Source organism: Oncorhynchus tshawytscha, unplaced genomic scaffold, assembly GCF_018296145.1.
Source record: "Oncorhynchus tshawytscha isolate Ot180627B unplaced genomic scaffold, Otsh_v2.0 Un_contig_37_pilon_pilon, whole genome shotgun sequence".
Lineage (NCBI taxonomy): Eukaryota > Metazoa > Chordata > Actinopteri > Salmoniformes > Salmonidae > Oncorhynchus > Oncorhynchus tshawytscha.
The window spans coordinates 750,001-776,170 of record NW_024609825.1 but is presented as its reverse complement, the minus strand read 5'-3'; the positions used below and the strand labels follow the sequence as shown (position 1 = coordinate 776,170).

Here is a 26,170-nt window from a genome sequence, read left to right as displayed (position 1 = left end):
GGAGAGTGACTTAAGGCCCAGAGAAATGGTTGAAAAATCACCATTTGTGGTGAGCAAACGATCCAGAAATAAACTGTAAAGCTTCAGGGTGACAGAAGTGTACGTGTCCACACTCTCTTGTCACTAGCCAGTCTCCGCAGTCAATCGGTGAGCAGTAGGACAGAGGCCAGGCTGTAGGAAGCTTAGACTGAAGCTGGAGATATTAACTTGAACTTCTGTGCCAGTGGAAAAATATTTGAATGTGTGGCGCCGTCCTCAAACAATCGCATGGCATGTTTTCGCTGTAATAGCTACTGTAAATCAGACAGTGCAGTTAGATTAACAAGAATTTAAGCTTTCAGCTGATATAAGACTCTTATATGTACCTAAATGTTTAATATCCATAATTTTTATGATTATTTATTTGAATTGCGCACCATCCAGTTTCACTCTCACTAACTAGTCAATCACGACACTACCTCACCACACCAGAGCTTAAGGAAGGTCAACGCTAACAGCCGTGTGTGTACAGCTGGAGGAGATTCACAAATATACTCACAGGGATACATTTTCACAGATATTCCCACAATGTCTCAGTGACGTGGCAAAACCCCATAGAGAGTAGTACACACACAACATTGCTAGCGTATTGTCCTCTTGCTACGACATTGCAATAACATTGTAATAGCGTTTTTTTTTTTGTCAGATAGTAGGATCTAGCTAAAAAGCAGGATGGCAAATATGATGTATTGTAATCCTCTATGATAAGACAAGATGCTCCCTAACCATTATAACCTTCCCTGTTGATCCTTGACCACAATGAGGAAGGTTACATCAGGGTCTGGCCCAAGGCAGTTTTCACTATTCAGAATCCCCGCCAGGCATGCAGTCACTTCCTATTCTCTGACCCAAACTTACAAGAGGAATCCTGGAAGCATATCATTCAAAACACATTCTACATAAAACACACAGCTTGAGATATCTGACAGGCCAACAGCTTTAATTCCTTTAAATGTGGCTGACAGACTGAGGAAACAGTCTGTAACAAGCATGTCTAATGACAGCCTATTGTACCATTAGACCAAACAGTGCTGTAAGTCTCAGTAGTGCACTCATGGCCCTGGAACTATGCACGGAATGGCAAAGAGGACAAATTCCTCATCCCATATCAACTCAGCCAATAGCACCCTCAGCCCCCAAAAAGGCTTTCCATTGTCTGAGTGAGTCACTGCAGGAGAAAACATGAAGGCCAAGTATGGAACCTACAGGATAACCTCTAGTCTTCTACAGTCTAATCTCTGGTCAGAGGACCACCATTATTTGTCTAATTCACTCTTCCTAGATTGATGAATTACTGAATGACATGCAATCTCCTGCTGAACACCCCAGTGACTTTAACTTTCACCAGCTGGTCTCTATCTCATTAGAAAGGCAGGTACTTGAGGAGAGGAGACAATCATGATAAGAATCTGAAGAGCATAATTCTCTCTAGATAAACAACAGGGAAGTGAACACATCCTTGACTGATTTCTGTAAAAGATTCTACTTCCACTTTTACACAGAGGAAGGAAATGTGTCTTTGCGACAAAGATTTTAAAAATTACTCATGCAAATACTGTTAATAATTTATCTCATCAGATGTGTTAAGTACATTTGCATAAGAGAGATCTTGTGTGTGTTATCTAAAGATGTTTCCATCCTTCCTGCAAAAAACTGTCCCTTGATAAGTAGAACCTTAGGCTTATGTTAAGTGAAATGAGAGACATGCAAGGTGGTGCCACTCACAAACCAGTGAGTTGTGTGTGTTTTTATTACGGCAGGTCACGGTCTTCTCTGCCTACATTATACCTCATTATTTTATACTGTAAAACTAGGATAGTTTATGAGGGGAAACTGTACAGTCAAGGCACAGGATGCATGCTCATTGTGTTTGTTGAACTATACAAGGGTTTGTTCTTTCCAGAGAGCCTACAGAGGTGGAGAGCAACTAATGACATCTCACGAGACACAAACAAAATAAAATTGTGCTGATTCATGATTGAGACCACCTGCGAGACTAACAAAAATGTCTCTGCAGTAGAATAAATGATTGTTCTGATTTGTACATATTCATAAACAGGTTATGTTTACAGCAGAAAACGTTACAGCTTGATTGGGAAGTAACAGTTGAGTTTAGGGAAATGCACATACTTACATATCCTTAGACCCTAGGTTACAAAAAATAATAATGTAGCCTGACTTGTCCTTTGAAAACAATGTCCTAGATTCTACAAGTTCCTTCCATAAACATAACTGTTGTTGACAAGAAAACCAAGATCAGCATCTTCAAGTACACTCCCACACCATTTTCACTTCTTTTCAAACTCATACACAACTAACCCACCACCCTGAGCTCAGGAAGAGTTCACCCCCCACCCCACTTTATGTATCATACCACCTCATCTCCCCTAGAGACCCATGGCACTCCCAAGAAATAGCAGACCCGGTCTAATAATGACATCATCCTGACATATTCAGTGTTCTGCCCCCCCAGGGAGAACCTTATGGTCCTTGATACCCCCAGTTTCACTCTGTTTTCTGCACTCTGCCATGCATTGATCAATTGATTTCGATCTATCACTGAGGGTAAGTGTGTAAGAAGGCAGAGGGGAATCAATCAAATTGTTCAGATGTCATAAACAACTAAGAAATCAGATGTGCTTCTTTGATATGGCTATTTTTGGCCTAACCTGCTTGTATATATATGCTTGTTGATACATGTGTAATTACAATTGACAGTATGGTAATATCAACGTACTACTGATAGGGGAAACATCCCTGTTATTTACAAATTGTAGAAATAGAAACATGTCTCATTCTGGTGAGGTCTGAAACAGCCAATCAAGGTCAGTGATCTACATATGTAAATGTTTGTCTGTCCTGCTTTTGACCACTTAATGAGTGCTGGCTATACTCAGGAGGAGATTAATCCATTAACAGTTTTTCGTTAATTACTGCTGGAACATCGACGGCCTACAGTTCTCGAGCATTTCAAGCTAACAACATTTATTGGAATAATCCCTTCTAAACAATTAGACGTAACGTTATAACATAAAATGGAAAGGTAGAAAATAGGAACTCGTATGAACAACACTGATGTGCCGTCCTACTTACTGATGTACACAGTATTACCAGTTATCAACCCATTATAAACTGTCATGTTTTTGTTTAAACATGGATATAATACTGTACTCTAAAATCTATATAAAAGAAACAAACTAAGACATAAACCATGCAGAATTATTCTTATGGTTCCCCAGCCCGTGCACAACACTTACCTGACAGTTCGTCTGGTTCAAGCCCGCTTTCAGTGTCAAGTCCGCAGATAACAAAATAATCTGCGAATCGACATGAATTCGAGCTGAAGCCGGTGGTCATTTTGAGACTGGTCCGGTGGTACCCTTTTCCTCGGCTTTTTCAGCAGGGTGCATATTAAAGGATCGCGTAGTGATTTCCCGTAGCCATTGTGGATGTACTGCAAAGCCTGAAAATCAGAACAGTATGCCAGCCGAAAGGCATTATGGGTCTTCAAGTACAGCTGTTTTCATCTGTCTCAGATCTTCTCAAACCCTTGCATTACCTCTGCGTAGAGGGAACACACTGAGCATGTGCAAACTCCTTGTAGATTACGTTATGCATTTAACCCTTCAGTTCCTGAGTTAAGTATTTATCCTGTAAAAACCTCTCCTTTATAATAATGCTATAGTAATGTAGCATTACATTAAGCCTTATTGCACATATAATGAACCTGAGACATAGTATTCTTACTCCACTGTAGCCAAGACCAGTGTACAAGTGAATGCAAACTTTAATTTCACCAGTTTAGTCTGAACAATTGTATTCATGTAATACACATGTAATTCCATAGCTGTAATACACATTCAGTAATAAATCAAATCAAATTTTATTTGTCACATACACATGGTTAGCAGATGTTAATGCGAGTGTAGAGAAATGCTTGTGCTTCTAGTTCCGACAATGCAGTAATAACGAACAAGTAATCTAACAATTCCAAAAAACTACTGTCTTATACACAGTGTAAGGGGATAAAGAATATATACATAAGGATATATGAATGAGTGATGGTACAGAGCAGCATAGGCAAGATACAGTAGATGATATCGAGTACAGTATATACATATGAGATGAGTATGTAAACCAAGTGGCATAGTTGAAGTGGCTAGTGATACATGTATTACATAAGGATGCAGTCGATGATATAGAGTACAGTATCTACGTATGCATATGAGATGAATAATGTAGGGTAAGTAACATTATATAAGGTAGCATTGTTTAAAGTGGCTAGTGATATATTTACATCATTTCCCATCAATTCCCATTATTAAAGTGGCTGGAGTAGAGTCAGTGTCATTGACAGTGTGTTGGCAGTAGCCACTCAATGTTAGTGGTGGCTGTTTAACAGTCTGATGGCCTTGAGATAGAAGCTGTTTTTCAGTCTCTCGGTCCCAGCTTTGATGCACCTGTACTGACCTCGCCTTCTGGATGACAGCGGGGTGAACAGGCAGTGGCTCGGGTGGTTGATGTCCTTGATGATCTTTATGGCCTTCCTGTAGCGTCGGGTGGTGTAGGTGTCCTGGAGGGCAGGTAGTTTGCCCCCGGTGATGCGTTGTGCAGACCTCACTACCCTCTGGAGAGCCTTACGGTTGAGGGCGGTGCAGTTGCCATACCAGGCGGTGATACAGCCCGCCAGGATGCTCTCGATTGTACATCTGTAGAAGTTTGTGAGTGCTTTTGGTGACAAGCCGAATTTCTTCAGCCTCCTGAGGTTGAAGAGGCGCTGCTGCGCCTTCCTCACGATGCTGTCTGTGTGAGTGAATCAGCGGGGAGGAGATGTTGTTGCCTACCCTCACCACCTGGGGGCGGCCCGTCAGGAAGTCCAGTACCCAGTTGCACAGGGCGGGGTCGAGACCCAGGGTCTCGAGCTTGGAGGGTACTATGGTGTTGAATGCCGAGCTGTAGTCGATGAACAGCATTCTCACATAGGTATTCCTCTTGTCCAGATGGGTTAGGGCAGTGTGCAGTGTGGTTGAGATTGCATCGTCTGTGGACCTATTTGGGCGGTAAGCAAATTGGAGTGGGTCTAGGGTGTCAGGTAGGGTGGAGGTGATATGGTCCTTGACTAGTCTCTCAAAGCACTTCATGATGACGGATGTGAGTGCTACGGGGCGGTAGTCGTTTAGCTCAGTTACCTTAGCTTTCTTGGGAACAGGAACAATGGTGGCCCTCTTGAAGCATGTGGGAACAGCAGACTGGTATAGGGATTGATTGAATATGTCCGTAAACACACCGGCCAGCTGGTCTGCGCATGCTCCGAGGGCGCGGCTGGGGATGCCGTCTGGGCCTGCAGCCTTGCGAGGGTTAACACGTTTAAATGTCTTACTCACTTCGGCTGCAGTGAAGGAGAGACCGCATGTTTTCGTTGCAGGCCGTGTCAGTGGCACTGTATTGTCCTCAAAGCGGGCAAAAAAGTTATTTAGTCTGCCTGGGAGCAAGACATCCTGGTCTGTGACTGGGCTGGGTTTCTTCCTGTAGTCCGTGATTGACTGTAGACCCTGCCACATGCCTCTTGTGTCTGAGCCGTTGAATTGAGATTCTACTTTGTCTCTGTACTGGCGCTTAGCTTGTTTGATAGCCTTGGAGGGAATAGCTGCACTGTTTGTATTCAGTCATGTTACCAGACACCTTGCCCTGATTAAAAAGCAGTGGTTCGCGCTTTCAGTTTCACACGAATGCTGCCATCAATCCACGGTTTCTGGTTAGGGAATGTTTTAATCGTTGCTATGGGAACGACATCTTCAACGCACATTCTAATGAACTCGCACACCGAATCAGCGTATTCGTCAATATTGTTATCTCCCAGTCCACGTGATGAAGCAGTCTTGGAGTGTGGAATCAGCTTGGTCGGACCAGCGTTGGACAGACCTCAGCGTGGGAGCTTCTTGTTTTAGTTTCTGTCTGTAGGCAGGGATCAACAAAATGGAGTCGTGGTCAGCTTTTCCGAAAGGGGGGCGGGGCAGGGCCTTATATGCGTCGCGGAAGTTAGAGTAACAATGATCCAGGGTCTTTCCACCCCTGGTTGCGCAATCGATATGCTGAATAGGTATTCTACTTGAGTATTCAAGGCACAGATAAGGTGTCAGAAATAGGAAAAATATGTAAATAGACGTTCTGATGCACAATTTAGAATATATTTCATTAAAATGTTGTCCTACTTGAAATAAAGTCAAATAAATCAAACTGTGGGACTGAACTCTGTAGACATGTACAAAGAGCTCCACCTTGTGGTAAAAGGTGACGGTAAAAACATGCAGAACTTTGCCATTAGATTCACATTCTCATTTTCCAATCATTTACCCGACAGTTTTAAAATATTTTATTATTTCAAAATAAATGTTAATAATGAACCAACATTCATTAGCTTGGACAAAAATATGTACAATAATTAATATAATTTACAAACACTTGCCATACATTATCATTTTGCACAACTTAATACTGTAAAGATCACAAGCGTAATGAATGCACACACCAAGAATCATCCAAGCCAGCACAGATATTCTCAATATTCTCTGCATGAAAATTAACTGTTGGAAAGTTGTAATAAGAAACATGTGTAACACCCTAATATTGCAGTGGTCTTTAAATATGGGATAAAACTACTGGAGACTTTTAAACAGTTATTGCAAATATGTGTCAATACAGTTCCAGAAATTACTTCTGATATCAAATTGGGTGAACAAATAATGTGCTAGTAATATAAGGGCTAAGTAACAACATATTCTTATTTATTAAACCCTAAAACAGCTTTCATAAGAGCACACTGTATTGACTGAACAGCTACAGGATCTCCCATCAGGCATGATCCCTCTGAAAACTATTGCAGTGCAATCAAGATGAGGTAATGATGCAACCTCCATGAACTACAAAAAGGTGAAGCCCAAATTTTAAGGACATTAACACAACTAAATTAAATGAAACATGTCATGAATGATGGGTTACAGCGGGATTGGGGTACAGTAGGGCTGTGTTTACACAGGCAGAACAGTTCTAATCTTTTGACCAATTATTGACAAAAGAGCTGATCGGTCAAAACACCAATTAGTGGTAAAAAAATAAAATATAGAAAAATTGGGTTGCCCGTGTCAACACAGCCATTACATTAAAATATGAAGCGCTAAGCCTGCTTTTATACAGGCAGCCTAATTCTGATCTATTTTTTCACTAATTGGTCTTTTGACTAATCAGATCAGCTCTGAGAAAAGATCTGATGTGACTGGTCAAAAGACCAATTAGAGGAAAAAATATATATGGATTTGACTGCCTGTGTAAACACAGCCTTAGACATGCCAAGTGGACACAAATTAATTCAGGTAATTAAATAAATGACATTTTCTCATACTCAGAAAGGGTTTCTATAGTGGATTAAAACGCTAATCCAAGTAAGACCGTTGATAATCAAAATTAAAAAATGCTTTCTCACTTTTTAAAATCAAATCTCATAAATAATGAGTGATTTCAGATGCAGAAGAGTGGACAGTGCTTGAGACATGGATTTTGAAGAAACATCAACAGTAAGACTGCCCAAGCGCACATTCACTGCATCAACCTCTAGATACAACCAGAAGGTTTCACAGCAGCAGAGAATTCATATAATGACATCAGGTAAGGCCAAATAAAAATCACTCCAATCACATCAAAGCACCCAAACTATAGTACAAATTAGGCATAACACCAACAGATACATACAGGTTGGACTTTAAGAAAATATATAAACTGCCTTAAGTATTCACACCTCTTGACTCTTTTTTTGTGTTACAGCCTGAATTTAAAATGTATTCCATTTAGATTTTTTGTCACTGCCCTTCATACAATACCCTTTCATGTCAAAGTGGAATTATGTTTTTAGAAATTTTTACAAACTAATAGAATTGAAAAGCTGAATAGTCTTGAGTCAAGAAGTATTCAACACCTTTGTTATTGAGGCTTACCATAAGTTCAGGAGTAAAAATGTGCTCAACAAGTCACATGGACTCACTCTACGTGCAATAATAAGTGTCTAATTTGATTTCTTTAGGACAACCTCATCTCCGTCCCAACACTTACAATTATCTGTAAGGTCCCTGAATCGAGGAGTGAATTTCAAAAAGCAGATTCATCGCTTTGTAGTTAGATGGGTAAAAAAAATATTTAAAAAATAAAATACTAAACAGATGTTGAATATCCCATCGAGCATGGTGAAGTTACTAATTACACTTTGGAGACAAATTCACCATTCAGCAGGACAATAACCTAAAACACAATGCCAAATATACACTGGAGTTGCTGACCAAGACGACATTTAATGTTCCCGAGTGGCCTAGTTACAGTTTTCACTTAAAGCTCGCCGCCATTGGACTCTAAAGCAGTGGAAAAGCGTTTTCTGAAGTGGTCAATCACGCTTCAACATCTGACAGATGGGTTTGGCGGATGCCAGGAGAATGTTACCTGTCCCAATGCAACAAAGTTTGGTGGAGGAGGAATAATGGTTCGGGCTAGGCCCCTTAGTCCGAATGAAGGCTAATCTTAACACTACAGCATACAATGACATTCTAGACGATTATATGCTTCCAAAATTGTGGCAACAGTGTGGGGAAGATCCTTTCTTGTTTCAGCATGACAATGACCCTGTGCACAAAGCGAGGTCCATACAGAAATGATTTGTCGAGATCGGTATGGAAGAACTTGACTGGTCTGCACAGAGCCCTGACCTCAACCCCATCAAACACCTTTGGGAAGAATTGGAACGCCGACTGCAGCAAAAAGGGGGGACCAACTCCATATTAATGCCCATGATTTTGGAATGAGATCTTCAACAAGCAGGTGTCCACATACTTTTGGTCATGTAGCGTTTGTGTTTTTTTTAATTTTTTTTTTTTACAAATGTTAGAATTTTTCTTCCACTTAGAGAGAGTATTGTGTAGATCGTTGACAAAAATATTACAATTAAATCCATTTTAATCCTGCAACAACATTTGTAAAAGTCAAGGGGTGCGACTACTTTCTGAAGGCACTGTACATGAAGTAGCAGTGTGAAATCACTAACACCTGGGAAAAGCATGAACAACCAAAAATCTAAATTGTAGCTTTGCAAAGGGCACTGCTGGGTCATCCACTACTGCATTTCTCAACTGGCAGAGCATTTGGACTGGTGACGCACAAAAGGGAGAGCACACAGGCAGTCTCAGCACCATTAGTAGAACAAATATAAAAAGAATAGTATAAAAAACACCAGTTTTCAATACTTGATATGCCGTTTCATACAATTAAAGGGGAAATCCAATTAGTAACAATGTTTTAGTGAAAGGCCCAGCAGAAGCATCAAGGGTTTCATATTTATCTTTCTACAGTTGAAGTCGAAAGTTTACATACACCTTAGCCAAATACATTTTAACTCCGTTTTTCACAATTCCTGACATTTAATCCGAGTAAAAATTCCCTTTCTTAGGTCAGTTAGGATCACCACTATTTTAAGAATGTGCAATGTCAGAATAATAAGATTTCAGCTTTTATTTCTTTCATCACATTCCCAGTGGGTCAGAAGTTAACATGCACTCAAATAGTATTTGGTAGCATTGCCTTTAAATTGTTTAACTTGGGTCAAACGTTTCAGGTAGCTTTCCACAAGCTTCCCACAATAAGTTGGGTGAATTTTGGCCCATTCCTCCTGACAGAGCTGGTGTAACTGAGTCAGGTTTGTCGGCCTCCTTGCTCGCATGTGCCTTTTCAGTTCTGCCCACAAATTTTCTATAGGATTGAGGTCATGGCTTTGTGATGGCCACTCCAATACCTTGACTTTGTTGTCCTTAAGCCATTTTGCCACAACTTTGGACGTAGTCTTGGGGTATTTGTCCATTTGGAAGACCCATTTGCGACCAAGCTTTAAGTTCCTGACTGATGACTTGAGATGTTGCTTCAATATATCCACATACTTTTCCTAACTCATGATGCCATCTATTTTGTGAAATGCACCAGTCCCTCCTGCAGCAAAGCACCTCCACAACATTAGGCTGCCACCCTCGTGCTTCACGGTTGGGATGGTGTTCTTCGGCTTGCAAGCATCCCCCTTTTTCCTCCAAACATAACAATGGTCATTATGGCCAAACAGATCTATTTTTGTTTCAGACGAGAAGACCAGATTTCTCCAAAAAGTACGATTCTTGTCCCCATGTGCAGTTGCAAACCATAGTCTGGCTTTTTTATGGCGGTTTTGGAGCAGTGGCTTCTTCCTTGCTGCGCAGCCTTTCAGGTTGTCGATTATAGTACTCGTTTTACTGTGGATATAGATACTTTTGTACCCGTTTCCTCCAGCATCTCCCAGCTGTTGTTCTGGGATTGATTTGCACTTTTCGCACCAAAGCACGTTCATCTCTAGGAGACAGAACGCGTCTCCTTCCAGAGCGGTATGACGGCTGCGTGGTCCCATGGTGTTTATACTTGCGTACTATTGTTTGTACAGATGACCGTGGTACCTTCAGGCATTTGGAAATTGCTCCAAGGATAAACCAGACTTGTGGAGGTCTACAATTGATTTTCCCATGATGTCAAGCAAAGAGGCACTGAGTTTGAAGGTAGGCCTTGAAATACATCCACAGGTACACCTCCAATTGACTCAAATGATGTCAATTAGCCTATCAGAAGCTTCTAAAGCCATGACATTTTCTGGAATTTTCCAAGCTGTTTAAAAGGTACAATCAACTTAGTGTATGTAAACTTCTGACCCGGAATTGTGATACAGTGAATTATAAGTGAAATAATCTGTCTGTAAACAATCGTTTGAACAAATTACTTGTGTCATGCACAAAGTAGATGTCCTAACCGACTTGACAAAACTATAGTATTTTAACAAGAAATTTGTGGTGGTTGAAAAACAAGTTAACTGCATGTGTTGAAATGCATATTTTTCATGTCAACATTGATGGCACACAGATCATTTTAGGGTGGTGTGTTAACAATATCTTCAAATGATAGAACGTTCTAAATGATGTAATATGTTCACAATCTAACTAGTGTATAAAACAGTCATAACAATAGTCCAAAAATGTTGTGAAAATCAAACACTGAACTGCGACTCTGATCAGTATTGCTTTGACTTCACCCATATCACACAGGTTAAGAGATTAAATCAATTCAAAACACTGTTCAAGAAATACAAAGGAGGGAAGTTTAGCTTGAACTTGTGAGAACCATTGTGAGTAAAAACAATAAAGACAGATGCCTGATGTTTTCTGTATCCTTTCTTAAAATGTTCAATTTCCAGGCATGCAACATTTAACAAATATGGGAAAACAAACCCGAGGATGAGCAGACACCAGTTAGTCCTTTGTAGAGTACAAAGTTGAGGTGGCCCCAACCACATGTTTTGGGCACAGGAGTCAGGGTTGTGTCAACGGGCAATGTTTCCACAGCAACCTCAGCAGTTGGTGTGGGACAGCAACAGGCAGGACTATGTGAGTGACAGCGGGGTGTACCATTCCTGAGCCAAGGGACGGGCTGGGGGAATCAGGCAGGCAGATGAGTTGCTGAGTTGTCTAATGCCTACTCCATCTTCTGCTGCAGTTTCTTCTGGAAGCAGACAGGCAGGATAGAGAGTACGGCCAGGACACCTAGCACAATCAGAGAGTTCCAGGACACTGCCTCCCCAGCTGTCGTCAGTTTATACAGTGTTGTGCCAGCGTTGATCGCCACGAAGGACGGTGGGGCCACTCCTGACAGTCAGAGATAAGGGAGGAAGTCAGGATTGTAAGACCGCCTAGGAATGCCTTGGCTATCACCAAATATTTCTGTAGAAAAGTCAAAGGCTTGAGCTCCTTTTTTTATACTGTATTGAGCTGTTGACGGTAGGTGCACTTGATTCAAAAGCCCTGCGCACCGGGTAAGCAGCATTCCCATTTCTATTTGTCTGAAGAGACAAACTCCACCTACCCTTGGCAAATCTGTGACTAAATCGAGTGCACCTTCTGCGCTGCCCAATCAGATAGCTCAAATCACCGTGGCTATAGAGTTCCATGACCCTGGCCACAGCTAAGTTTAATAGGCTACTAGCTTATGTAAGATTGAATAACTTTTAAAATCATGACCACAGAGACTGTCAACAAATACAGCAAAGAGCTGCTGTTTTTATGAGTGAGTTCATGTTTAACTTTATATTCAGCACTGTCACTGTTTTTATTCAACACTATTACTAAAAGCTGCTTCTCCGCACTTCCGCTCGGGCTGCAGCTGCAATGAATAAGTAGCAAAGTATCGATTGCCCTGCGTTTTATTATTATTAGCAGCTTGTCGTGTCGATTTTATATTCAATGAATATTTAACTTTCTCTGGTCATAGGAACAACATGAATTTGTGCATGAGGCAGATGCGGTGCGACTCGAGTTTCACCATCAGGTGGAAGATGGTGTTCCCTCTCTCTGGTCAGTCTCACCAGAGGAATTCCAATTCGTAAACTCGGGCATCTTTCTAGAGCTCCGACTTTTCGACCTGAAGATCACTGACATTGTGATTTGACCTCGTTGACCATCAATCCAGTAAAATAAAAAAGCAATTTCAATTGATTGATGCAATTGATGCACCACAGTACCTCACAAGTGCTAAATCAACTGATCTGTTTTGTTAAAGTTTTGAAATATAATATGGTCTGACATTAACAATATTGGCAAGCCAATCATATAGCCAATATGCTGTGCTAATGTATTAGGCCTACTGCCCAAACCTCATTCCTACAAAACTGTTTGTGAGGTTAATGTAAAAAAAAAAAGTTTAAAAAAAGAAAAGAATGTGAGCTATAGATCTCCGCTTGCTTTTAGACTGCGAAAAGTGATCTGGATCAGAAAGGGTTGGTGATCACTGTATTAAATAGTATGAGAGATTCAAAAATAGCTCAGCAATAAAGACAATGCAACACTGTTTTCTACCGAAAAGGAAATACTGGAGTTTGATATATTCTAGCCTTACCAAAGAAAGTACCAAGGAAGAAGACCCCCAAAGGCACGTTGATGACAGGTGAGGTGATGTTGATGAACCAGTTGGGGAGAAAGGGAGTGATCCTCAGAAATATGATGTAATTGATGAGATGATCTCTGTGCTTGTCTACCTGTAATTGAAAACAGATAGCATAACCTGTCATTCACAGTAAGGCTTAGAGGCTACTAGCCCCCTATTAAGACTCCACTGTTCTGTGGGTGCAGATAGACATGTGGCTGTTACTAAACTGATAAAGTTAGCTTGTTCTCTCATATCAACAACTTCCTATACTGTTCAAGTACAGAAACAACCTGTTTTTCCTTCCAAAAGGTCTTACCTGCTGGGACCATTTCTGGGCTCTCTCTGTCAGGTATCTGTAGACCACTGGTCGCCCCACTAGATAAGACAGCATGTAGCAGAAGGAAGCCCCCAGGCCAGAGCACTGGAAAACACAGTGACAGAGGCAGTACATTTTGTAAACAGAGTCTGGTTTACAGAGTCAAAGTACATTTTGTAAATGTCACCACTATTATTAGTCCTTGTGTCCATAGTATACTCACCAGGCAGACGAGGAAAAGAGCCAGGGGGAAGGGGTAGAGATAACCAGACAGGATGCTGAGGAAGATGGATCCAGGGATCGCAAATGTCTGGAGGCTGAGTCAGCAGCATCAAGGAATACAGCTCAAGGGTTGAACACACAGCAGCATGTGCACACACACTTGTAGATGCGGTCACAAAAATACATGAAACAAAAATATAAAATGTTGTCCCACTCCTCTTCAAGAACTGTGTAAAGTTGATGGATATTGGCAGAAACTGGAACACGCTGTCGTACACTTAAATCCACAGCATCCCAAACCTGCTCAACGGGTGACATATCTGGTGAGTATGCAAGGCATGGAAGAACTGGCACATTTTCAAATTCCAGGAATTGTGTACAGATCCTTGCGACATGGGGCTGTGCATTATCATGCTGAAACATAAACACATAGGTATTCCTTCCCACCTGGACAAAAGGAACACCTGTGTGAGAACACTGTTCACTGACTACAGCTCAGCGTTCAACACCATAGTGCCCACAAGGCTCATCACTAAGCTAAGGACTCTGGGACTAAACACCTCCCTCTGGATCCTGTACTTCCTGACAGGCCGTCCCCAGGTGGTAAGAGTAGGCAACATGTCTGCCACGCTGATCCTTAACACTGGGGCCCCTCAGGGCTGTGTACTTAGTCCCCTCCTGTACTCCCTGTTCACCCACGACTACGTGGCCAAACACAACTCCAACATCATCATTAAATTTGCTGACAACACAACCGTGGTAGGCCTGATCACCGACAACAATGAGACGTCAGTTGAAGTCAGAGAACTGGAAGCGTGGTGCCAGGACAACAACCTCTCCCTCAATGTGAGCAAGACTAAGGAGCTGATTGTGGACTACAGGAAAAGGCAGGCCAAACAGGCCCCCATTAACATCGGTGGGGCTGTAGTGGAGCAGGTCGAGAGTTTCAAGTTCCTTCGTGTCCACATCACCAACAAACTATCATGGTCCAAGCACACCAAGACAGTCGTGAAGAGGGCACGACAAAACCTTTTTCCCCTCAGGAGACTGAATTTCTTTTGGCATGGGTCCCCAGATCCTCAAAAGTTTCTACAGGTGTACCATCGAGAGCATCCTGACCAGTTTCATCACTGCCTGGTATGGCAACTGCTCGGCATCTTACCATAAGGAGCTGCAGAGTATAGTGCGTATGGCCCAGTACATCACTGGAGCCAAAATTCCTGCCATCCAGGACCTATATAATAGGCAGTGTCAAAGGAAAGCCCATAAAATTGTCAAACTCCAGCCACCAAAGTTATATACTGATCTCTCTGCTACTGCACAGCAAGCGGTACCGGAGTGCCAAGTCTAGGACAAACAGGCTCCTCAACAGCTTCTACTCCCAAGCCATAAGACTGCTGAACAATTGATAAAAATCACCACCATACTATTTACACCCCCACCCCACCCACCCCCTTTTTGTACACTGCCACTACTCGTTGTTTATGGTCTATGCATAGTCACTTCACCCCCACCTACAGTGGGGCAAAAAAGTATTTAGTCAGCCACCAATTGTGCAAGTTCTCCCACTTAAAAAGATGAGGCCTGTAATTTTCATCATAGATACACTTCAACTATGACAGACAAAATGAGAGAAAAAAATCCAGAAAATCACAAATAGCTCATGGACATTGCTGCAGTCAGCATGCCAATTGCATGCTCCCTCAACTTGTGGCATTTTGTTGTGTGACAAAACTACACATTTTAGAGTGACCTTTTATTGTGCCCAGCACAAGGTGCACCTGTCATGATCAGGCTGTTTAATCAGCTTCTTGATATGCTACACCTGTCAGGTGGATGGATTATCTTAGCAAAGAAGAAATACTCACGAACAGAGATGTAAACAAATGTGTACACAATGAGAGAAATAAGCTTTTTGTGCATATGGAACATTTCTGGTATCTTTTATTTCAGCTCATGAAACATGGGACCAACACTTTAAAATGTTGCGTTTCTTATGTTTAGTATAGTTAAGATATACTCCATTGTAGTAGTATACAGTGCCAGTTTATTATAGATCTGGCTGCAGGACTAATTTGTAGTCATCTGCCTGCTTTCAACAACATCACAGGCAGATAGAAGTATCAGCTATAAAAGAGGGGGGTCCAGTGGTACAACCTTATATCAAAACATCATCCATATTCAGAGCACATTTTGATGAATATGAATAAAGTGTACACAGTATGAACTATGAATACAAATGTGGTATCATGTCTGATGTCTTCTACCGCTAGGTTGCTTAATTAACCTCTTTCCCTCCACTCTCTCAGAACATTTTAATGCATAGTGTCTGTGCTCTGGCCAGTATGTGCTAACAGCACAAGGACTGGACCAGCTGACCAGGCCCCAGCCACTGTCTGGGATGTATTGCCTTGTAATTTTACTGGTCGTGTTGCTGACCTTTATCATGTTGTGGGCAAAGCATTCCTCAGATAGGATATCCTAACATTTATTTACCAGTAAAACTACAAGGCAACACACAGACAGTGGCTGGGGCCTGGTCAGCTGGTGCAGTCCTTGTGCTGTTAGCACATACTGGCCAGAGCACAGAGACTATGCATTAATATGTGCCAAGACAGTGGAGGGGAAAGAAAATAGGAAAACTAGCAGAGGAAGCAGGGTAGAAAACATCAGGTATGATACTGCATTTGTATTCATAGATCATACTGTGCAGTGTTAATTCATATTCTTCATAATAAAATGTGCTCTGAAGACAGGTGATGTTTACATATGAGGTGGGACCATAACATGCATCGGACCATGTTTTTCTCCTCTTTTATAGCGGATAATTCTATCTGCCCGTAATGTCGGTCTGAAGTGCAATGGACAAAGCTGGAACAGAGTTATTGCAAATAGCTGTGGGTGGAAAGGAAGTCCTTAGAACCTACTGTACTGATAAAGTTTTACTTGTGTGTACTGCATGTCCGCATTAATCTGTCTTCTGTCATAAAATTAGGAAAAATGTTGTGAACACACAATTGCCTGAATTAATACTCAAGGATCAAATCCCACTGTACCCCCACCTCCTACTTCTCCATTCATTATCCAGAGGCAAGCCCATGCCTTTACTATGGCCTTGGCTTGGCTGGCTGCTTTGCTCAATAGGAAATAATGAATGAGAGGGAGACCGAGAGCAAGGTAGAGGAGAAAGGGGATGATGCAATCAACAGGCCCATCACAGAGTAACAAAAGCCTGTCTTGGTCCGCTTCTGTCTTAACGCTCTCCTCTGCTGACCCACTGGAATAGATAGGGGGCCTTGACTTGATTCATAATGAAACAACTAATAAGTATGCATCTCAATCTTCCAAAAGTTGACAACTTTGCAATACACTTACTAACCAAAAGGATACAAAATATAGGTGGTAAAGTAGGCTACTAACACTTGGGTGTAGTAGGTGTCCTTATATTTGGAAAGTACAGTGCCCAAGGCTTTAGCATCATCCATATCTTTGGGGATTTTAATAGTAGCCATCTCATCACTGAAATGAAAAAAAAAAACATGGATATCAATTCACCATCATACAATGTTGTGGATAAATAAGTGAGAATCTGTGTGCAAGGGCTTTGACACTTACAGAAACTTACAGAATTTAAAACGTGACAGTCTATATTGGAGTGTATCATACTAGGCTGTACACAATTTAAATCAAATGATTCTCATCATTAGCTGTGATAATCATTGATAACAGGCTACTATATAGATGTAATAGGCAGATTTCCGAACAGCCTTTACATGGTGATACTTACTTTGTTCTCTATTGAACATCCCAGGTGTCTCCTAAATTCTGATGGCTAGTTGCAGTGGAATGTTTGAATGTAGAAAATGCTCCATTATAAAATCAAATCCATTTTTGCTCCATAAAATAATCCAACAATGTACACACACACACACACACGGGGCAAAAAAAGTATTTAGTCAGCCACTAATTATGCAGGTTCTCCCACTTAAATTATAGGCCTCTCATCTTAGGTACACTTCAACTATGACAGACAAAATGAGAGAAAACATTTCAGAAAATCACATTGTAGGATTTTTAATGAATTTATTTGCAAATTATGGTGGAAAATAAGTATTTGGTCAATAACAAAAGTGTCTCAATACTTTGTTATATACCCTTTGTTGGCAATGACAGAGGTCAAACATTTTCTGTAAGTCTTCACAAGGTTTTCACACACTGTTGCTGGTATTTTGGCCCATTCCTCCATGCAGATCTCCTCTAGAGCAGTGATGTTTTGGGGCTGTTGTTAGGCAACACGGACTTTCAACTCCCTCCAAAGATTTACCATGGAGTTGAGATCTGGAGAATGGCTAAGCCACTCCAGGACCTTGCAATGCTTCTTACGAAGCCACTCCTTCGTTGCCTGGGCAGTGTGTTTTGGATCATTGTCATGCTGAAAAGACCCAGCCACATTTCATCTTCAATGCCCTTGCTGATGGAAGGAGGTTTTCACTCAAATCTCACGATACATGGCCCCATTCATTCTTTCCTTTATACGGATCAGTCGTCCTGGTCCCTTTGCAGAAAAACAGCCCCAAAGCATGATGTTTCCACCCCCATGCTTCACAGTAGGTATGGTGTTCTTTGGATGCAACTCAGCATTCTTTGTCCTCCAAACACGACGAGTTGAGTTTCTACCAAAAAGTTATATTTTGGTTTCATCTGACCATATGACATTCTCCCGATCTTCTTCTGGATCATCCAAATGCTCTCTAGCAAACTTCAGACGGGCCTGGACATGTACTGGCTTAAGCAGGGGGACACGTCTGGCACTGCAGGATTTGAGTCCCTGGCGGCGTAGTGTGTTACTGATGGTAGGCTTTGTTACTTTGGTCCCAGCTCTCTGCAGGTCATTCACTAGGTCCCCCCATGTGGTTCTGGGATTTTTGCTCACCGTTCTTGTGATCATTTTGACCCCACGGGGTGAGATCTTGCGTGGAGCCCCAGATCGAGGGAGATTATCAGTGTTCTTATTCAGTCTTCCCAGCCTGGTGCAGGTCTACAATTTTGTTTCTGGTGTCCTTTGACAGCTCTTTGGTCTTGGCCATAGTGGAGTTTGGAGTGTGACTGTTTGAGGTTGTGGACAGGTGTCTTTTATACTGATAACAAGTTCAAACAGGTGCCATTAATACAGGTAATGAGTGGAAGACAGAGGAGCCTCTTAAAGAAGGCATACACATCACAGACAAACTGAATTGGTCCACTCACACAGACAGCATCGTGAGGAAGGCGCAGCAGCGCCTCTTCAACCTCAGGAGGCTGAAGAAATTCGGCTTGTCACCAAAAGCACTCTCAAACTTCTACAGATGCACAATCGAGAGCATCCTGGCGGGCTGTATCACCGCCTGGTATGGCAACTGCACCGCCCTCAACCGTAAGGCTCTCCAGAGGGTAGTGAGGTCTGCACAACGCATCACCGGGGGCAAACTACCTGCCCTCCAGGACACCTACACCACCCGATGCTACAGGAAGGCCATAAAGATCATCAAGGACATCAACCACCCGAGCCACTGCCTGTTCACCCCGCTGCCATCCAGAAGGCGAGGTCAGTACAGGTGCATCAAAGCTGGGACCGAGAGACTGAAAAACAGCTTCTATCTCAAGGCCATCAGACTGTTAAACAGCCACCACTAACATTGAGTGGCTACTGCCAACACACTGTCAATGACACTGACTCTACTCCAGCCACTTTAATCATGGGAATTGATGGGAAATGTAAATATATCACTAGCCACTTTAAACAATGCTACCTTATATAATGTTACTTACCCTACATTATTCATCTCATATGCATACGTAGATACTGTACTCTATATCATCGACTGCATCCTTATGTAATACATGTATCACTAGCCACTTTATCTACGCCACTTGGTTTACATACTTATCTCATATGTATATCCTGTACTCGATATCATCTACTGTATCTTGCCTATGCTGCTCTGTACCATCACTCATTCATATATCCTTATGTACATATTCTTTATCCCCTTACACTGTGTATGACAGTAGTTTTTTTTGGAATTGTTAGTTAGATTACTTGCTCGTTATTACTGCATTGTTGGAACTAGAAGCACAAGCATTTCGCTACACTCGCATTAACATCTGCTAACCATGTGTATGTGACAAATAAAATTTGATTTGATTTGATTTGAAGAAGAAGTTACAAGTCTGTGAGAGCCAGAAATCTTGCTTGTTTGTAGGTGACCAAATACTTATTTTCCACCATAATTTGCAAATAAATTCAATTAAAAATCCTACAATGTGATTTTCTGGAATTGTTTCTCTCATTTTGTCTGTCATAGTTGAAGTGTACCTATGATGAAAATTACAGGCCTCTCATCTTTTTAAGTGGGAGAACTTGCACAATTGGTGGCTAACTAAATACTTTTTTGCTACACTGTACATACATATACACACACAGTGGGCAAAGAAGGGGGTTGAGTGATAAATGGCAGATATGTCAGAGCAGAACTAATAAACGGCTCTGCCCTATCACTAAAATGGCCACCCTGATCAGAACTACAGATCAAAATGTCCGACTGACAAAACTACAATTCCCAGAAGCAAGGGGAACCCTCAGAAGGTGGTGCCAACCCACATATAAAGGGTCAAGACGAACCAGGAAGAGAGAGAAAGGGCTGGAATGATCTGTGAACCATAGAGAAAGAGACAATATATCGGCTGGATTTACTGTGTATGAGCTGGACTGATTGGACTTACCTGTTGGCGTTTGGACCTGGACCTCCCGAGAACCCGATTTGTTTATCAAACCCTGCTATCCTCGACCTTGCCTGCGGCCTGGCTGGACAATAACGGAGTAACAAACACACAGGTACTGTCCTGTTCGAGAGAACTCTCATTCTGGGGTGATTTTGGTGACAGTTTTCCACTTAATTTGTGACAAATGCTCCTAATCTTGAAGAGATTTGCCGTGGTGGAGAAAGGAGAATGCGGGCAGGTGTTCTGGCACCATACCTGGCAGGGGACGCTCAAAAAGCGTATTTCGACCTGGAGTTGAAAGATGTACAGGATTACCATGAACTAAAGGAAGATATTCTGACTAGACTGGGGGTGACCGATACCGTGAGGGCACACCACTTCCACCAGTAGTCCTACCGACCTGGACAACCCCCCCCTAACACAGATGTTCGACTTGACTCACCTTGCACGGAAATGGTTGCGACCGGAGACCCGTTCATCCGCCGAGATCGTAGAGACCATTGTACTCGACTAGTTTCAGCTAGGTCTACCCCAAGGAGTTCGACGATGGGATGGCCAGAACAAGGTACTTTCTGCCGACCATCTCGTGGGCCTGGTTGAACGGTATTGTATGGCAGGAACAGCTGAGCAGGCACAGGAGGAAAAATCCCCAGGCCTGGGAGAACCAGCGGACAGGGTAAGACTGTCCCAACATTTGGAGGGGGGACAGGGCTGTGAGGAAAGAATCATAATGTGGCCGAGACACTGCGGAAAAAGACGGAAACCGGGACCGGGCAGTTGAGGGGGTCTCCCCCCGAAACCCTATTATCTGTTACAATTGTAATCGACCGGGACATATTGCAGCCTACTGACCTATTGAAGAAGAGCCAATGCAATGTAACATCTGTGAAAAAGAAGAAGCTGATATATGGTATGCATGTCCTGTGGTAACCACTGTACTTGACAGCTCCAGAGACAAACATATGTGCAGGGTGAAGGTTGAAGCACTGCTGGATTCCGGCAGTATGCTAACCCTGGTCGTTGCAAACCTAGTGCCGACTCAAACTGGATACAAGTCAGGATACCAGTGTTACGTGCATTCATGGGAATACTAGTCTGTACCCCAAAGCCTTAGCGAGCATACAAACTGAGGACAGTCTGCTGGATTATGAGGTCGGCGTGGTCCCAAAGACGCCATATGATGTAATACTGGGTAGAAAATTCCCTAACTTTCCCAAGTTATGCCAAAAGAACGGCATATTTGATAAGCCAACAACCATTACCAAGCAGGAAGTAGCATTCAACCAAAGCCAAGAAAATGGGTCCCTCAGGGGCCAACCTCACAGGTGCTAGTAGGGGAGGATGAGGAAGAAGTGGCAGAACTAGTTGATAAATGAGCAGCCCAGTACTAGTGGGGCTGGGGTCAATCTGAATCCAGAGGACGACTATCTAGAACCAGCAGACCTGGCAGGGTCCCTGTCCATTTCGGGACGGCCCAAAACCAGGAACCAAACCTGCAGCAAGCCAGAACAGATGAGCAGGTCGTTGATGGTACTCCCATAAATGATGGGATGATGCCTAATAGTTTTCCCCACTTCATCATGAAAAGGGGTTTGGTGTATAGTCTCAAAAATAGGGGTTGATGTGGTGGAACAGTTGTTGGTCCCCACCCAGTACCGGAGGACAGTACTTGATCTAGCTCATGGGCACATTCTGGGTGGACACCTTGGTATCGATAAAACCCAAGACTGGATTGTAACGAGGTTTTACTGGCCAGGAATTCAGGCTGTAGTGGCTTGGCATTGTGGAGAGCACCCGGAGTGCCAGTTAAGAGCTCCCCAACCAGCTGTTAGAAGCCAGTTAGTGGCACTCCCCATAATTAAAACACAATTTGAGAGGATAATGATGGATATTGGGCCCACTACCCAAATCCACCAGAGGGAACAAATACATTCTGGTCATTCTAGATTATGCTACTCGCTACCCAGAAGCCATTCCCCTTCGGACGATGGCGTTCAAAAATATCACCAAGGAATTAGTGCTCCTGTTCACCAGGGTAGGGGTTCCAAAGGAGATCCTTACTGACCAGGGGACCCCCCTTATGTCCCGCCTTATGGCAGACCTTTGTAAATTGTGGCAGGTGAAACAGTTGAGGACATCAGTTTACCAACCTCGGAAGGGCTGGTTGAGAGAGTCAACTATACCCTGAAGTCAATGCTCAGGAAGGTAATAGATAAGGATGGGAAAAACTGGGATTGCATGTTGCCATATCTGATTTTTGCCATTAGAGAGGTTCCTCAAGCCTCGCTGGAGTTTTCCCCCTTTGAGCTGGAATATGGGAGGCACCCCCGGGGAATCTTAGACATCACCCGGCGAACCTGGGAGCACCAATCCACCCCGTATACTAGTGTCAGAGCACGTCACGGCAATGCAAGACAAGACAGCCACAGTCATGCCCATCGTCAGAGAGCACGAGACAAGCACAAGAGCACCAGCGGCACACTTATAACCAGCAGGCTACCATGAGGGAATTTCAACTGGGAGATAAGGTGTTAGTGCTGATCCCCACGGTAGAGTGCAAACTACTAGCCACATGGAAAGGACCATATGAAGTACTGGAGAGAATAGAAGTTCATTATCGGATCGGACAGCCAGGTCGACGGCCCCAGGAACAGATCTATCACATAAACCTGTTAAAAGCATGGAGAGAGAGAAACACAAATGGTCACGTACCCCACACACACACAGGAGACAGCCAAAGTAAATATTTCACCTACTCGGTCCCCAGCAACAGAAATGTGTTTTCAGAGGTACCCGGCCGGAGATTAACGACTGGAGAAAATTGGTAAAGCTTGGTACATTACGACCCTGGACCTAACCAAAGTGTACTGGCAAATTCCTCTGACCCCCCAAAGCCAAAGAAAAGACAGCCTTTGCAACCCCTGATGGTTTGTTTCAATACACCGTCATGCCATTCGGCTTACACAGGGCCCCAGCCACCTTTCAACGGCTAATGGACAATGTCCTAAAACAGTACAGGCAGTGTTAGACGCCCTTAGAAAGGCAGGGCTCACGGCGAACCCTGCCAAGTGTTACATGGGGTTAGAGGAAACAGAGTACCTGGGATACACCGTGGGAAGAGGGTTAATCAAACCAACGTAAGAAGGTGGGAGGCAATTAGAGAATGGCCAAAACCAGTAAATAAGAACCAGGTTCTAGCCTTCCTAGGGCTGACCGGTTACTACCGGAAGTTCATCAAGTTCTGGCACAGTGGCCGCCCTACTCACAGACATGACTAGAGCCAGAGGGCCAAACATGGTCAAATCAAATCAAATTTTTTTTGTCACATACACATGGTTAGCAGATGTTAATGCGAGTGTAGCAAAATGCTTGTGCTTCTAGTTCCGACAATGCAGTAATAACCAACAAGTAATCTAACAATTCCAAAAAACTACTGTCTTATAACACAGTGTAAGGGGATAAAGAATATGTACATAAGGATATATGAATGAGTGATGGTACAGAGCAGCATAGGCAAGATACAGTAGATGATATCGAGTACAGTATATACATATGAGATGAGTATGTAAACCAAGTGGCATAGTTGAAGTGGCTAGTGATACATGTATTACATAAGGATGCAGTCGATGATATAGAGTACAGTATATACGTATGCATATGAGATGAATCATGTAGGGTAAGTAACATTATATAAGGTAGCATTGTTTAAAGTGGCTAGTGATATATTTACATCATTTCCCATCAATTCCCATTATTAAAGTGGCTGGAGTAGAGTCAGTGTCATTGACAGTGTGTTGGCAGTAGCCACTCAATGTTAGTGGTGGCTGTTTAACAGTCTGATGGCCTTGAGATAGAAGCTGTTTTTCAGTCTCTCGGTCCCAGCTTTGATGCACCTGTACTGACCTCGCCTTCTGGATGACAGCGGGGTGAACAGGCAGTGGCTCGGTGGTTGATATCCTTGATGATCTTTATGGCCTTCCTGTAGCATCGGGTGGTGTAGGTGTCCTGGAGGGCAGGTAGTTTGCCCCCGGTGATGCGTTGTGCAGACCTCACTACCCTCTGGAGAGCCTTACGGTTGAGGGCGGTGCAGTTGCCATACCAGGCGGTGATACAGCCCGCCAGGATGCTCTCGATTGTGCATCTGTAGAAGTTTGAGAGTGCTTTTGGTGACCAGCCAAATTTCTTCAGCCTCCTGAGGTTGAAGAGGCGCTGCTGCGCCTTCTTCACGATGCTGTCTGTGTGAGTGGACCAATTCAGTTTGTCTGATGTGTATGCCGAGGAACTTAAAACTTGCTACCCTCTCCACTACTGTTCCATCGATGTGGATGGGGGGGGTGTTCCCTCTGCTGTTTCCTGAAGTCCACAATCATCTCCTTAGTTTTGTTGACGTTGAGTGTGAGGTTATTTTCCTGACACCACACTCCGAGGCCCTCACCTCCTCCCTGTAGGCCGTCTCGTCGTTGTTGGTAATCAAGCCTACCACTGTTGTGTCGTCCGCAAACTTGATGATTGAGTTGGAGGCGTGCGTGGCCACGCAGTCGTGGGTGAACAGGGAGTACAGGAGAGGGCTCAGAACGCACCCTTGTGGGGCCCCAGTGTTGAGGATCAGCGGGGAGGAGATGTTGTTGCCTACCCTCACCACCTGGGGGCGGCCCATCAGGAAGTCCAGTACCCAGTTGCACAGGGCGGGGTCGAGACCCAGGGTCTCGAGCTTGATGACGAGCTTGGAGGGTACTATGGTGTTGAATGCCGAGCTGTAGTCGATGAACAGCATTCTCACATAGGTATTCCTCTTGTCCAGATGGGTTAGGGCAGTGTGCAGTGTGGTTGAGATTGCATCGTCTGTGGACCTATTTGGGCGGTAAGCAAATTGGAGTGGGTCTAGGGTGTCAGGTAGGGTGGAGGTGATATGGTCCTTGACTAGTCTCTCAAAGCACTTCATGATGACGGATGTGAGTGCTACGGGCGGTAGTCGTTTAGCTCAGTTACCTTAGCTTTCTTGGGAACAGGAACAATGGTGGCCCTCTTGAAGCATGTGGGAACAGCAGACTGGTATAGGGATTGATTGAATATGTCCGTAAACACACCGGCCAGCTGGTCTGCGCATGCTCCGAGGGCGCGGCTGGGGATGCCGTCTGGGCCTGCAGCCTTGCGAGGGTTAACACGTTTAAATGTCTTACTCACTTCGGCTGCAGTGAAGGAGAGACCGCATGTTTTTGTTGCAGGCCGTGTCAGTGGCACTGGATTGTCCTCAAAGCGGGCAAAAAAGTTATTTAGTCTGCCTGGGAGCAAGACATCCTGGTCTGTGACTGTGCTGGATTTCTTCCTGTAGTCCGTGATTGACTGTAGACCCTGCCACATGCCTCGTGTCTGAGCCGTTGAATTGAGATTCTACTTTGTCTCTGTACTGGCGCTTAGCCTTGGAGGGAATAGCTGCACTGTTTGTATTCAGTCATGTTACCAGACACCTTGCCCTGATTAAAAAGCAGTGGTTCGCGCTTTCAGTTTCACACGAATGCTGCCATCAATCCACGGTTTCTGGTTAGGGAATGTTTTAATCGTTGCTATGGGAACGACATCTTCAACGCACGTTCTAATGAACTCGCACACCGAATCAGCGTATTCGTCAATATTGTTATCTCCCAGTCCACGTGATGAAGCAGTCTTGGAGTGTGGAATCAGCTTGGTCGGACCAGCGTTGGACAGACCTCAGCGTGGGAGCTTCTTGTTTTAGTTTCTGTCTGTAGGCAGGGATCAAAAATGGAGTCGTGGTCAGCTTTTCCGAAAGGGGGGCGGGGCAGGGCCTTATAT

The 26,170-nt window shown here is 43.4% G+C and overlaps 2 protein-coding genes across 5 annotated transcripts in view; both read right to left on the bottom strand.

Annotated features, from left to right (window-relative positions):
* The window catches only part of LOC112264229 (DENN domain-containing protein 5A-like), a 47,304-nt gene extending 43,707 nt beyond the window's left edge, over window positions 1-3,597 (bottom strand). For 2 of the 3 annotated variants that reach the window (XM_042319084.1, XM_042319085.1), the window contains exon 1: window positions 3,297-3,593. In XM_042319084.1, the coding sequence (XP_042175018.1) occupies window positions 3,297-3,396 (100 nt within the window). In that variant the 5' untranslated portion in view covers window positions 3,397-3,593. Of the gene's footprint in view, window positions 1-3,296 lie in introns of all 3 variants that reach the window. The other variant, XR_006083044.1, reaches the window with a different exon arrangement.
* A 7,251-nt stretch (window positions 3,598-10,848) lies between these two features.
* The window catches only part of LOC112263833 (transmembrane protein 41B), a 23,485-nt gene continuing 8,163 nt past the window's right edge, over window positions 10,849-26,170 (bottom strand). For both annotated transcript variants that reach the window (XM_024440461.2, XM_024440462.2), the window contains exons 3-7: window positions 16,988-17,116; window positions 13,599-13,692; window positions 13,376-13,480; window positions 13,030-13,168; window positions 10,849-11,783 (exon numbers count right to left, since the gene is read on the bottom strand). In XM_024440461.2, coding sequence (XP_024296229.1) covers window positions 11,614-11,783; window positions 13,030-13,168; window positions 13,376-13,480; window positions 13,599-13,692; window positions 16,988-17,116 — 637 coding nt within the window. In that variant the 3' untranslated portion in view covers window positions 10,849-11,613. The remainder of the gene's footprint in view (window positions 11,784-13,029; window positions 13,169-13,375; window positions 13,481-13,598; window positions 13,693-16,987; window positions 17,117-26,170) is intronic.